This window comes from Leopardus geoffroyi, chromosome A2 (assembly GCF_018350155.1).
Source record: "Leopardus geoffroyi isolate Oge1 chromosome A2, O.geoffroyi_Oge1_pat1.0, whole genome shotgun sequence".
NCBI classification, from domain to species: domain Eukaryota; kingdom Metazoa; phylum Chordata; class Mammalia; order Carnivora; family Felidae; genus Leopardus; species Leopardus geoffroyi.
The window spans coordinates 127,760,616-127,774,638 of NC_059331.1; the positions used below are offsets into that span (position 1 = coordinate 127,760,616).

Here is a 14,023-nt window from a genome sequence, read left to right on the forward strand (position 1 = left end):
CAGCCCATGACACATGCTTGCAGTTTCCCAGGCACACATTGTTCTTCCATCAGTAACTTTTATTTTGAACCATGCATTTTTTCACTATCCTCCTGGGACAACTTATGACTCTCCCATCCCTCATCCCCAATAATAATACCAATAGTAATTGTAACATCGGCATACCTGCATCTAAATTCATAGTCTGTTTAATAAGTGCCATGCACTATTTGGTGTGATTTACAAGTATCTACTAATTTAATTCACACAAATTTATTGATAGAGACAACTCTTATACTCCTGACTTAAGATGAGAAAACTAAGACATGAAAATGTCAAGTTATCTGCCCACATCACTCAGCCTGTGATCAGGGGAGTCAGGGGTCAGCCCTGGGCAGCCTGAATTCAGACCCAAGTTTAATCCTGATGTCACGCTACAGTTATGGTTAAATTCTAGCAGCATTTAGACCAGGAGGCTTCCTCTTGTGATAGGGAAACAGGGACAGGGATGGAAGTGGAGGAAGCCATGGATAAAGACCCATCTCACTTCATTCCCTGCCATCTGTATTTGAGGAAAAATGTATTAAAGTGACACCAAGCCCTGCATATGCAATTGCATATGATTATACTTGTGTAACGATGTATAATTTTCTTCTATCATTTGGAAGTAGAAAATCCTCTAAAAATTTTAACATGAATCTGTATTAATCATTTAAAAAAATTTTTTTTATATTCTCTGATCCTTTGATATCTTAGATCCTTGCCAGGAGAGGAGGAACTGCCCTTCCCTGGGTTAGCTGATTCCTACAGACAGGAAGCATGCCTTCTATATGCAAACTAGCCAATCCAGATCCCAAACCCCAAGGGATCTCCTTCATCAGGGTTTTGCACTCAGGGCCACTATGCCCCTGCCCTAATCACAGGGCCAGGTAACAGGCAACCAAGGGAGATTATCTCTAGGAGATTATTCAAACCTGCTTACACTTATCTTGCCTTGACTTTTTTCATGGAAACCACAACAAAGGCTCTTGTCCATGTTTTCCCCTCACTCTCTCTACCTCCTGACCACCACCAGTGCTTTCCCACATGGTCCTGTGTGGGGTGACATGTTCCCTCTCTTGATAACAACGAGTAATACAGTAGCTTTTCAACAACCGTCATCTCCAGGTGAGGTGCTGGCCTCAGCAAACCTGAACGCGATCAAACCTACATTTTAAAAGAGAATCTTGGGGCACCTGGGAGGCTCAGTCCATTAAGCGTCTGACTTTGGCTCAGGTCATGATCTCATGGTCTGTGAGTTCGAACCCTGCGTCAAGCTCTGTGCTGACAGCTCAGAGCCTGGAGCCTGCTTCTGATTCTGTGTCTTCCTCTCTCTCTGCCCCTCCCCTGCTCGCTCTTGTCTCTCTCTCAAAATAAGTAAACATTAAAAATTGTTTTAATAAATAAAAGAGAATCTTAATTCTGAAATAATATTTTTCTCAATGCCTTTTTCCACTTTTACATCTTAGTCACTTCTTTCTCTTAAGACAATCTGAAAATGTTAAGGGAAAGGGAAATATTTATCAAAACTTTTCATATTAAAGCACATTATATTGTTCAGAAACAGTTTCTTTTAAAAATGAGTTTATTTTGGTCCCAAACTAAAGGAATGGGAGAAGGGGGGCATCTAGAAAAAAAAAAAAACAGCCTTGTCCAACTTCAACACCTGCCTTAGTTCAAGAGAGATCAGAAAAATGAACTACAGGGAGCCTGGGTAGCTCAATCACTAAGCATCTGACCTTGGCTCAGGTCATGATCTCACAGTTTGTGAGTTCAAGTACCACATCGGGTGAGTACAAGCCCCGCTTCAGGTAAAGCACAAGCCCCAGGTGAGCCCCACTTCTCTGTCTGTCTCTCTCTCTCCCCCCTCACTCACATGCACCCTCTTTCTGTCTCAAAAGAAAGAAAGAAAGAAAGAAAGAAAGAAAGAAAGAAAGAAAGAAAGAAAGAAAGATGAACTACAAAATGTCCTTTTTAATGACTGTCCCACAAACTGGACAAAGGTAAAAATCTTAAGCAGAGAAGCTACCGATTCGACATCTGAAGGGTTTCTAGCCAGGAACACAACTCTTCACAGAGTATGAATACCATTTGACACAGTTCTTGACCATTATAATCAACAAGGTACAGTTTGTTAGCAGGCATTTCCCCGGTTTTCAAAATAAAGTCATTCTAAATAGAATCTGCCTTCCATCACCTTGAGAAATACATGTGCCCTTCCCTTCTTAGTTCCAGTAACCCTGACCCTCCTCCCACCCAGGGACGTGCAAAGGCATGTCTACTTGGAAACTAGAGAATCATAGGGGCGCCTGGGTGGCGCAGTCGGTTAAGTGTCCGACTTCAGCCAGGTCACGATCTCGCAGTCCGTGAGTTCGAGCCCCGTGTCAGGCTCTGGGCTGATGGCTCAGAGCCTGGAGCCTGTTTCCGATTCTGTGTCTCCCTCTCTCTCTGCCCCTTCCCCATTCATGCTCTGTCTCTCTCTGTCCCAAAAAAAAATAAATAAAAACGTTGAAAAAAAAATTAAAAAAAAAAAAAAGAAACTAGAGAATCATGAACTGAGAGATCTTAGAAGATTAAGCAGCTTTGTTTTAGAAGCAGATGCTTTTCTGTGTTATGACTAACCATACACGCCATTTAGCCACTTTAAATTGAGATCTCAGAATTATTTCATCAGAAAAACCTGCTCTGTCGGGATGCTGTGCTGAGAAGAGACGTAAGGCCATCTGCCTTCTCAAAGGTGTTGTGCTTTATTATCCTTTAACAACTGTTCTGCTTGCCTTGTGGGAGCAACTGCCCCTCCTGCTTTGGAAAACTGAACAAGCTGCCTGTGATTTCCATGATATGTGCTCTCCACAAAGCAAGGAAGGGAAGTGGTATTTGCTGGGCACATCCTCCGTTCCACGTGCTGGGCCACTCACTAACAGATGATCTTTAATGGCCTTCCAACACCCTTGAAATAGAACAGTAGCTGCATGGTTGAGGAAACTGATGGCCGAAAAGGTGAAAATAACGGGCCCACTGGTCCAATGGCTTGTAATTAGGAAATATGGAATTAAAATCTAGGCCCACTGAACTCCAAAAACTTGTCATTTAACACTTCCTAGGCATTGCCTCCTTAGGAGATGTGAAAGGAGAAACAACAATCTTCATCTTATGAATTGAAATTCTTCCTCAAAAAGCGTCCGACTTCAGCCAGGTCACGATCTCGCGGTCCGGGAGTTCGAGCCCCGCGTCAGGCTCTGGGCTGATGGCTCGGAGCCTGGAGCCTGTTTCCGATTCTGTCTCCCTCTCTCTCTGCCCCTCCCCCGTTCATGCTCTGTCTCTCTCTGTCCCAAAAAAAAAATAAATAAACGTTGAAAAAAAAAAAAAATTAAAAAAAAAAAAAAAAAGAAATTCTTCCTCAAAGAGATCCAAAAGATTGTCCAAATCTCAAGTGCTCCTAAAGGAGGAAACAGTAAGGAGTTCACTAAGGGAATGGGCAAGACTATTCCTCTTTCAGAAGCACAGAGAGAATTGTGCATCAAGACAGCTTACAGCACCTAGAGATTTTATGGCCACTTGTGTCCCGCCAGCATTTTTGCACGACAGTCTCTAGGTGGCGCAATGAGCGCATGATTCCATTTACTGAGGCTTGTCTGTTTCTGGCGGACTGGCCTTCGAAACTGAAAATCTCTGCTTGTCAAAGCTGTTGGAAAATTTTCCACCATTAGAAATCATTACTAACTCGTCTTTCCAATTTCTCAACTCTCTTATGCACGATAGTGTCCTAGAAGAAGTTTCAGGGGAAGGACTAAAATTGAAAACCAAAAAAAGAATCATGGAAAAATAAAGGAAACCAACACTCTCTTTTGGTTATTCTATGTTCCAGGTCTCTGCTTTTTCTAAAATGACTTTTCAAGTCCTTTGAAAGGAGGCCACATAAGAGCTAAAGCCTTAAAACCACATCAAATTAATTTTAAGTGAAAAAAATACATTGTTTTTCCTAAAGTACTTGAAGCAGAACATTCAGTAGACACTGAAAACTAAGACAGATATACTCTAATACTAAACTGTGGAAGGAATTAACATCATGTTAACACAGATGGAGATACATTGAGAAAAGTCACTCAGAGTTTGGCTAATGAAATGCTCTGATTATTTCACATAGGACCAGAACACGAAAATAAAAAGGGAGATGTTTCATACGTCCCACACCCATTATATATACCCTTCCTAGAGATCTGTCATAACCCTAAGAACCTGTAATAACCCAAGTCCTGGTAAGTGTTCTTCCCCTGACTTCCCTCTCTTCTCTGTCCTTCACACACATGGCCAGAAGAAGAAATGACACTGTGCATTCTGGGATCCAAATTCCCCCTGACAAAAACCACTAGGACCTGGGGCAGAGACACAATGAGTCCTGGGTGGCAGCATGTAGAAAGAACTAGCGTTGTGTATTTTCTGCATAGTTCAAATGCGCTGGAAATCCAGGCAATAGTGGAGGAAGACAACGAAACAGTAGCAACTCAGGAAAACCCTACACCCAGGCTCTCCACCAGGACAAGATATAAGAATCAGCTGGGAGTATTTTGAAATACACATGCCTTGATCTCTTCCCAAGCTATTTTGATATGATTTGAGGGTAGGAGATTGGGTGATTTTCCAAAGCTTCCCTGGTGATTTGGATAGACCTCGTTCAACATGCAAAAGTAAAACCTGTAAAGAACTGGGTGGGGAAAGAGAACGTGAGCCCCATCCACATTCCCTCAGCCATATCCCTGATAAATAGGCTCTGCCAATGCACAGATGCATGAGAGCAGGGCTGGGGTCACCTACAAGCCTTGACCATCGATACACAGCAAGTACAGGGAAATCTCACGTGGTCCTTCAGCCACAAACTTTTTGCTAAGATTTTAAAAAATAGATTCAACTATAAAATCAAATGTAGTGTCAGTCAAAATATGAGATATGGGAGAGCCTAGTGGCTCAGTCAGTTAAGTGTCTGACTCTTGATTTTGGCTCAGGTCATGATCTCACGGTTTGTGGGTTTAAGCCCCGTGTCGGGCTCTGTGCTGACAGCATGGAGCCTGCTTGGGATTCTCTCTTCCTCTCTCTCTTCCCCTCCCATAGTGGCACACTCTCTCACAAAATAAATATGCATTAAAAAATATGAGATATGATGACGTAAAAATGATGTCACAGTACCTCTGTGCAGTAAGTTGCAAAGCAACAATATGATGTTTGACAAGTATACTTATTAGGAAACATATATTAAGACTATCACTATAAAAACAATAACTTTTCAGATTTTTTTAGTTTAGGAAACGTTAGAAAAGTTTAAAAAAATAGTCACTCCGATCCATTGGATTAAAGTGGAAATGACTCCGTGTTTGTGGAAAGGAATGCCATTTGGTAATAACAACCTTAAAAATATATGCCAAAGAAACGACAGTCCCACAAATTTATCTTAATAACTTGATCATGGATGTGTATAACTAATGGGCGGCTAAGATGTTAATTGTAGACTTATTGGTAATTTCAAAACATTGAAATGCTCAGTAAAAGGGTTTGATTAAATAAAGTGTAGTCCATCCAAATAATGAAAAAGTCTTCAGTAATGAAAAACAATACAAGTAAACTCATGTGGAAATATTTGCAAAGACAATGCCCATGAAAGGCAAGGTTTCCCAAATACCATATAAAGCAGGATACTGATGCATATAAATATTAATATTTGTGCGTGTGTGTGTGCGCGTGTGTGTATTAAAGGAGAGTGTATCTGGAAATATAAAGCAATGCCTGGTGATTTCTAATCCTTGAAGCCAAAATCTCATTTTTTTGCCATTTACAATGGAGGCTAAAATGGAGACCTAATTTTACAGCCGGAGAATTTGAGATTAATTAGCTCAAAGTCACAGGAGAAATGCAATGATGATAAAGGCAAGAAAGGAATCCAAGTTGAAACAAAAACAATAGATTATATTCCAGACAAGCTGTGTTCTGATCTGTAAACTGAAAAAAAGAAAATCTAGGAGACCATAGCAAGTGCCCATAGCAAGGCAAAACTTTTAGGAAAACATAAATCACATAAATCTGACCATGAATACATGTCAGGAGCCTCCCAATTTGACTTTGATACAAAATCCATGTATGTAAGTAATCCAATCACTAACCCAATAATAAGATCCATCCCACAGTTGCCATTGCCCATTTAATTCGAATAGAACCTTAAGCATCTTGTGAAGTAGATTTAATGAAGTCTAGATGCATCCCGGCCTAACTACACTTAATCAGAACCGAATAAACAAACTCAGTATTAGTCACACTTGTGCAAGTTATTCCGCTTCACTGCAGCCAGAAGAGATTTTCATGTGATCCTGTTTAAACAGCTAAACATCTGGAAAATATGGAAACTATTCTGTGAGGCACAAGAGGACCACACGCTCGGAGGAGCCATCAGTTGTGTGGCTGGGGTCAGGCCCCTGATGTTGGAAGGAGAGCACTTACTGGAGACAGCTTACTTACAATGAAGCCAAGTTTTTTATAATCCCGTGTGTACATGGACTTGCGTTTCTCCATGCTGCCACTGCTGTTATTAGGTTCAGACTCTGCATCAAAAGCGATTCTTCGAAGTTCAAATATGATGTCCCTCTGAGCCTGAAGGCGTTAGGGAGAAAAAAAAAAAAGGAGGGGGAGGGAAGAGCTGCTTTCATTGTGTGACATTACATACACTCCCTCTTTCCCCAGGGTCTAAATGAATCACTGCTTTCAGGCAAAAGAAAAACAGATAAAAGACAACCAATGTTCTAAGTTAGGGCTCTGCATAGTCCCCCTGCCACTCTCCCTGCTGGTCAGCCCTGGCAACCCTCCACGATTATCCTCATGGCCAAGTCACTTGGAATACTGGTGTCAATTGCCTAGTCAAGTTCTAAATGGAGCCCCAAGTATGATGGAAGGCTTGGGTTCATACAAGCCAAGTTCAAGAACCTGGGACTTCCGCACTGTTCGAAACAAAGTGAGAGGCACAGAGGTTTATGAACAAAATTCAAGTGACAAGGGGTCCCGGACTCCACTAAGAAGTGACTTCATGGAAACAAACCCTTCAAAATGGCTAAAATGGTTAACTTTCTTGTTATGTGTATTTTACCATGATAAGAGAAAAATGTATGTTTTAAATAAATAAAAGGAAGCATTTCCAAACAGGGAGGGCTGTTCCACATTAAGAAGCATGGCCTTCCATCACTAGAAGTGGTAAGATGACAGTCTCATCTCTCTGGGATGATTACACTTGGCCTTGCCAAAAGTCCAGGGCATGGCGGACAGCCTCTCAAAGCCTCTCCATCATTCTTAATCGCATGGCCTCGTGCCATGAACGAAGTGCCGTGGCTGTTACACACTTCACATGTGCAGTTCACATCTGCAATAGATCAGGCCCTCACGTGCCAATAATGAGTGTTTTCCTTTCCAAAGCTGCAGCGCTGTTTAAGTTGAAAATGTGCTACAGCAGGATTCCCAGCTGTTTCCTCTCACTCTGCCCTCACACAGTAAAGTTCCCCAAAAGCCTTCTGGATGGAGACATAACCTCTCACACACAACAACCAGAGACCTTGAGAGAATTATAACAAACAGCCAACCAACAAAAACGCAAGCCCAGAAATCAGGTGTCACCTGGGACCCCCACCTTCGGTAATGACGACGGGAGAATGGAAATCACTTCCTCAACCTGCAGGGTCAGTATCACACAGAGCAACCAAATGGCCCTGGTTGTCCGGGAACTTGACTCCAGAGCCATTACCACTGAAGGTATTGGGACCAAAAGCCAAGATCTGTGGCTGTGTGACATCAGGCTTTCTTATCCAATAAAGGAAGAATATGCGTGTGTTCGATGTATAATGAAGTAATCCATTTGCTTTATTCTCTGATCCTAAATTTGCCTAAATTTTAAATGCATTCCCCCAAGTTCTAAGATGATGATAAAACAATTATCATCACCTAAAAATTCCTGGTTTGGGAGTAGCCCCAGAAAAGATTTTAAATAACTTTCTCTCCCTTATGTGCTTTTGCTGCTGTCTGGTGACCACTCACCTGGTCCTGGGGGTCCATCTTGGTCATCATCCTGTCTTCTAGAAGGTTAAAGGTAAGCACCTGTAGCACATACAGCTGGTGTGCCATTTCATTGTTGATGGCTCTCTGAGCTCGGATAACATTCTGTAGAGATAGTTCAGAAAAAATTTAAAAAAGAAAAAGCAAACAATTAATCCCCATCACTATGCCAGGTAGAGCCCCAGAATTCTCCATTTGGAGGCACAGGGAGTGTGGGCTGGTGGGTGGAACCGCCCTTCGGAAGAAAGGGGAGCATGGAGGTGATCTCAGAGCTTTGTTTATGTTCCAGAGCCCAATAACATTCCTGCTATTTGGGCCAGAAACCAGGAAAAGACCTACTGTGTGAGGGAGGGAGAAGAATGGAAGGCACTAGAAATGCACTGATCATTGCCACAATATGAGTCAAGAAGGTGTGCCTGAAATAAGCTGAGAAGGAAGACTGGATTTCTGCAGCAGAAGCATCCCCTGCAGGCCAGTAGAGGAGCGAATGGTACATACATCTTGTAAGCAATTTTGCCCTCATTTTACCCTACCATGGTCCCTGACACGTGATCCCACTTCTAAATGTGGAAAAGTTTTAGAAGCAACACAAAAAAGCAAAGTATCTGTCAGGCCTGCAGTTAATTCACTGTGGAAACTATCCAGAGACCACCACCACCACCACAATGCAGTGAGGGAATGCATGTGCTTAACTTTACTCGCCTACTAACAATTAAATGAAAAATAAAATGACCCTTCCCCTTAGAAAGAGAGTGAAAGTGGAACAAATATAAAAGGAATGGCAGGAGACTAGATATGGAGGCCTTTGCCCCCACCAGAGCTGGGTCAGAAAGGAGACTGAATGCTTGGGCCTAACATGTATCTTCTTTAGCAGAGACTGTGGTTGTGCCTTAAAAATGCCGAACAACCAAACAACCGGTCATTGTGGTGAAACGACTATTCAAATCAGTAGTTTTGAATGTGATAGAGCCAACCACATCTTGCCATCTGAAAGAACTTTCTCTAGGTGCCCCCAAACCCAACATGCATTGGACTCCATGTCCTAGCTGTGAGCACCACGTCAAAATAGCCAGTTAAAGAAGAGAGGCAGAGAGAAAAAATGAGGAACAGAAAAAAGTCACTGAACCAAAATATTGGGGTTGTGTGGGTGGGAAGCTAGTCAGTGAGATGGAGAGGTGGAATGAGACCCCATACCCTTCCATTTTCAGAACTGAATGTTACTTCATAGTATGTGCCTCACATCCAAGGTGTATAGCCATCTTTTTTACTAGCAACTCAAAAGAATCTGTGCTCCAAGTTTTTGCCTGAGAATACCACCCTTGACCTTCCAGCCATCAAAGTCTCATAGGAGATTTCCCACTGAAGCAAAGTGATCTTTCAGACATGGAGGCCACAGCCACTTCCACCCATGCTAATTCTGGGCATTCTAACCCCCACTGCCACACCCAGGTAACAACCATGGGCTAAGACCTTAATTTAACATTTCTCATCCTTTGTCCCTCCACTCTCCTCCTCTCACACAAACACCTTCACTGAACTACATGTGGTAGTGAAGCCTCCACTTCCACTGAGAGCCAGGACAAAGATGAACCATATCATGAATTCCCCCTCTGCAATCTCTACCAGACCATTCTTGGACCAAGAATCTACTAGGATACTCAACAAACACCCATTTCATATTCCAGTTCCTGGGGGGAAAAGTGTGTCATCCCCAAAAAACTGGGGTACCTCTTTCATTAAACTATGAAAATTATACTCATATGTTTCTTTTTATCCTGTCAGCCAGGAAATTTAAAATCAAACTTGATGACAAACTGTAGTCATTGCCATTGGCTTTGGATTCTAGAATATTTATTGTGTTTTCCCTCATAAAGGTTTTTAACTTTCAAAAGACTCATATTGGAGTGTGTGTGTGTGTGTGTGTGTGTGTGTGTGTGTGTGTGTAATTGTGAGCTTGTAGAACTCTTTGAAATCACAGAAACAGAAATTGCTTCTTTGGTAAGCTAGAAATCAATCATGCATGTTTCTTTCAGCCTTTGGTTAAAAGTCAAGCAGCAGATAAGGCCTCGGGAAATCATGCTATTTGATTTATTTTGAAGCATTCACAACGTAACATGTAGGGCTTCTTTTCCACTGACATTTCAGGTCACTTTTGCATTGCAGTTCACAAGTGGATTCCATGTATGTCTTTCCTGCCTGTGTCTTGCAAAGGGGCCCAGGAAAATGATGGTCAAAATTACAGGGCTTCTGTCAGTCTGAGAAGGTTTCCAGCTAGCTTCCTCATTAAAAGCTGTATAAGCTCACACAAGTGGATTTTTTTAAGTCAAGGAGCCCCTGATTTCCTAAATGTAAAGCTAGAGTGATGGTAACTGTAATAAACCTGCACCACTGGGAGAGATTTCCACCCCTTTCCGCCAGAATGTCTTTCTAGAGCAGTTCCAGAGACTCCTCCTTACAATCAAAGGAGGCCATTCCTGTGGGAAAGCCTTGTTTATTCCAGTTCCAAAACCACACTTCTTCCTTTCTAGTTCCTACTGCTTCCTCACAGAAGCAAGTCATAGAACACACCATGAATGGAAGCCAAAAGAGGAGATATATGAACACACCAGACCATTCCCACCCAACGACGAAGTCACGGCACGTAGGTACTCACTGTTAAAATGATGGAACGAAGCTGCTTCTGAGCCAAAATATTCGCCATCTCCTGTTGGAGGAAAACACACCCACATAAAACCTTAGGTTAGAAAAATCCATTTCAACATGGCCCCAAACGACTTTATCCTGGGTGTGCTTCCTAACTGTATATCAGCAGTATTTCTTATGAAGGAATAGACACCAACAGGCAGTGGTATTCAAATGACTTTTTGAATGTTCTGTTTTGATAACAAAGCTTTGTCCAAAAGCAGAGGAAGGAAATCTGGCACCCACAAACTTCTCCTCTCCTTTTTTTAGGAATTTCCACCTACCAGGAAAAATTGAGTACTGAATTAAAAGTGAATGCTCCAAAGGAGAGCAATGGCTCTCCATTCCAAAGGCTCATCAGCTTTTATTAGACTATACATGTGTAGGGAGGTTTCACTAGGAGACACGCCTGCCCCCAAGGAGATCCCCATAGTAGAGAACCATCATTTTAAGGACCTAAACCTTCTTAATCTATGCAAAACCAAAGAGGGAGTGGTACTTATCCCAGGGCTTGAAAACAATCTATGCAAGTGAACTGAGCAGCTCTTTAGAGAAGGACAAATATCTGAGCAAATGCAAAGCTCTTAGAGCCCACACTCCACATTGCTAGGCATCATTTCTACAAGCTGTATTTTGGGCTTTGGGCTGCCTGGCTAACACAGAGGAATTGCAGGTGACTTTATTAAAAGAAATGATTCATGGACACTCTTTCTAAATATTGAGAAACAGATAGTAAGGAGAAATTATAAAGCTGGGTACAACCATGGTACAAACATTCAAAAACAAAAATACTGCTCATATTCAGGAAGACACCTGCGTGTTGTTTTTTGGGCAGGGGCGGGGCTGGATTTTAGGGTTGCTGCTCTTAACTGAGTAGAGAAGAAACTAAGCTACGATTCAAACACACAACCATGAATTCATTCGAGGTTAAAATAAACTTGCAGGAAGCAAGGAGGACCCAGAACACAGGGAGAAAGTGCAAGAGGGACACGCAAGCAGGCTTGGGCAGAAACAGAATGTGGGGACTTACAGTCAGAGGACAATCAAGGATGTCAACACTGCTCTCTACACCAACCTAATGGTGCCATCGTCACCACAGAAAGGAAAGCAAGTAGGAAAGAAGAAGGGATGGAAATTCAGAGGACTCTGTTAGAGGTTACAACTTTAGTTTAACACCCCTGCTGACCCACTGCATTGCAGAGAAAAGTGCATAAATACTGTGAGGTGTTTCAAATCACCTTCCAATCTCTTAAGAATAAAAAAGCAAGGACAATGACACACACAGAAACAAGTAAAAGAGCAGCCTGGAAAGAACCTGTCTTTCTATGGTGCGCACAGAAGGCAGTACTTGCTTCCTAATGCAAACAGGAAGGTCCACTTTTTTTTCTTGGACCACATGAAAACAAAGAACCCAAAGGACCCTACAGTTCTTTTAATTTATTTTCTTTTATAAAAATGAAATTACTGCCTAATCACACACAAAAAAAGAAAAAAATTCTCTATTTTAGCCTATTGATTGATGAAATTTTAAATAAGTTAGAAAGGACAATTTATTTCCAGTATCTACAGCAATTGTTGTAATTATCTGTTGATATTATTTATCTTTTTCTGTAAGCCTATGGTCACCTTAAGGGCACCGAGACTGTCCTTTTCATCTTTGTATTCCATGCCTGGAGCACTATGTCTGGCAGAAAGTAGACAATAAATGATTGGAAATGAAAGAACGTTTTCTACTACCCTTGTAAGGAACAGAAACTTGGTCAGGGAGAAAATAAAAAATCCTTGTCTCCAACATGGATTTGTTGTTGTTGTTGTTGTTGTTGTTGTTGTTGTTGTTCAATATAAGAAAACTGAGTAAACTTGAGAGTCCATAGAGAATATTTTATACCGTTAAGATGATATAAAAGTATAGATAGATATAAATATGGATGTAGGAGGGCCCCTGGGTGACTCAGTCAGTTAAGCATCCGACTTTGGCTCGGGTCATGATCTTGCAGCTCATGGGTTCAAGTTCTGCGTTGGGCTCTGTGCTGACCACTCAGAGCCTGGAGCCTGCTTCAGTTTCTGTGACTCCCTCTCTCTCTCTCTCTCTGCCCCCTCCCCTGCTCACACTCTGTCTCTCTCTCTCAAAAATAAACATTAAAAAAATTTAAAAATAAAAAAAATATGGATATATGTATATTAACATGGAAAGATGTTCACAAAATCCTGTTTCATTTTTAAAAGCAGTTAAAAAAATAACCAGTGCATGTAGTGAAAAAAAATCATGTATGTAGAAGAGGCTTTGCTTAGAAGAAAGCAGGAAGAGGGGCCACACAAAGTGTGACCAGTTGCAAGAGTTCTCTCTTGGGGCATGCAATTAGAGGTATCATTCAAACTTCTTCCTTTGAATCTGTATTTTCTGATTTTCCCACCAAAGACAGAGAGAATCTCCCACATCCAGGAGGCATGGGGAAGCAAGAGACCCCTCCCCTGTACCACCACCTTCTCCCACACCCCCAAAAACCCCCAGGGGGCCTTGGCAAGGCGGGAGGTTCTGCCCCAGCCCCCTCTAAACCCAGCACTCTCTCAGGCCCACTCAATGAACACAAAACAAAAATATCGCTCCAGTCTGCCTGACAAGTAAAAATATCTGACCATGGTGGTATTTTTCCTCAGTAAAAGCAAAAAGAGGTGTTTAAAATCCATCTGAATTCATTTTAAACATTTTGAAAAGTAAGGAAAACCAAGTTAATGGAGTCCTACCAATGTGTTTGGCCCAAAGTCTGGAGGAGAAGTTGAAATAAATAAAATTTTTTCACTGAAGTGTAATTTGTCCAATGTCCTAAGGCTTTAAAACAAACAAACAAAGCTGTTCCTATAAATCCAATAAATAAATGTTTAGATTATGTTTTAATCTAATTAGAGGGAGAAAATGGGCTTGTGTCTTTCAGGCTCCAGAGAGTTCTTCTCTCGGCAAACAGGAGACAATTCTGTGGGTGACGCCTCCCTGACAATGGGATGCTCTGCAGAGAAGAGCAAGGTCAAGGTTGGGATTCTAGCTGTGACTCTTATCTCCTCAGCAATTGGTCAAATTCTTTACTCCCTCTGACTCTCATTTGTAAAGAGGCAATAATAAGGCTTTCAGAAGACATGAGAATTCAATGAAATAAGACACAAAGCATTGAACACTGATCCTGGCACATGGCAAATTCTCAAAATATTATCATTGGTGACAGGCTTTGGTAAATTTTCCTATTTA

General features: G+C 41.7%; 1 protein-coding gene across 12 annotated transcripts in view; it reads right to left on the bottom strand.

The window, feature by feature from the left end:
- Positions 1-14,023, bottom strand: part of ELMO1 (engulfment and cell motility 1) — a 734,972-nt gene that overhangs the window by 319,904 nt on the left and 401,045 nt on the right. For 9 of the 12 annotated variants that reach the window (XR_006716458.1, XM_045495324.1, XM_045495323.1 and 6 more), the window contains 4 exons: positions 11,813-11,857; positions 10,754-10,804; positions 8,083-8,205; positions 6,523-6,654 (listed from right to left, as the gene is read on the bottom strand). Coding sequence is in view for 11 of the 12 variants with exons in the window: in XM_045495324.1 (XP_045351280.1) it covers positions 6,523-6,654; positions 8,083-8,205; positions 10,754-10,804; positions 11,813-11,857 (351 nt within the window). In the remaining variant the exon portion in view is untranslated. The remainder of the gene's footprint in view (positions 1-6,522; positions 6,655-8,082; positions 8,206-10,753; positions 10,805-11,812; positions 11,858-14,023) is intronic. The other 3 variants (XM_045495331.1, XM_045495330.1, XM_045495332.1) reach the window with 1 other exon arrangement.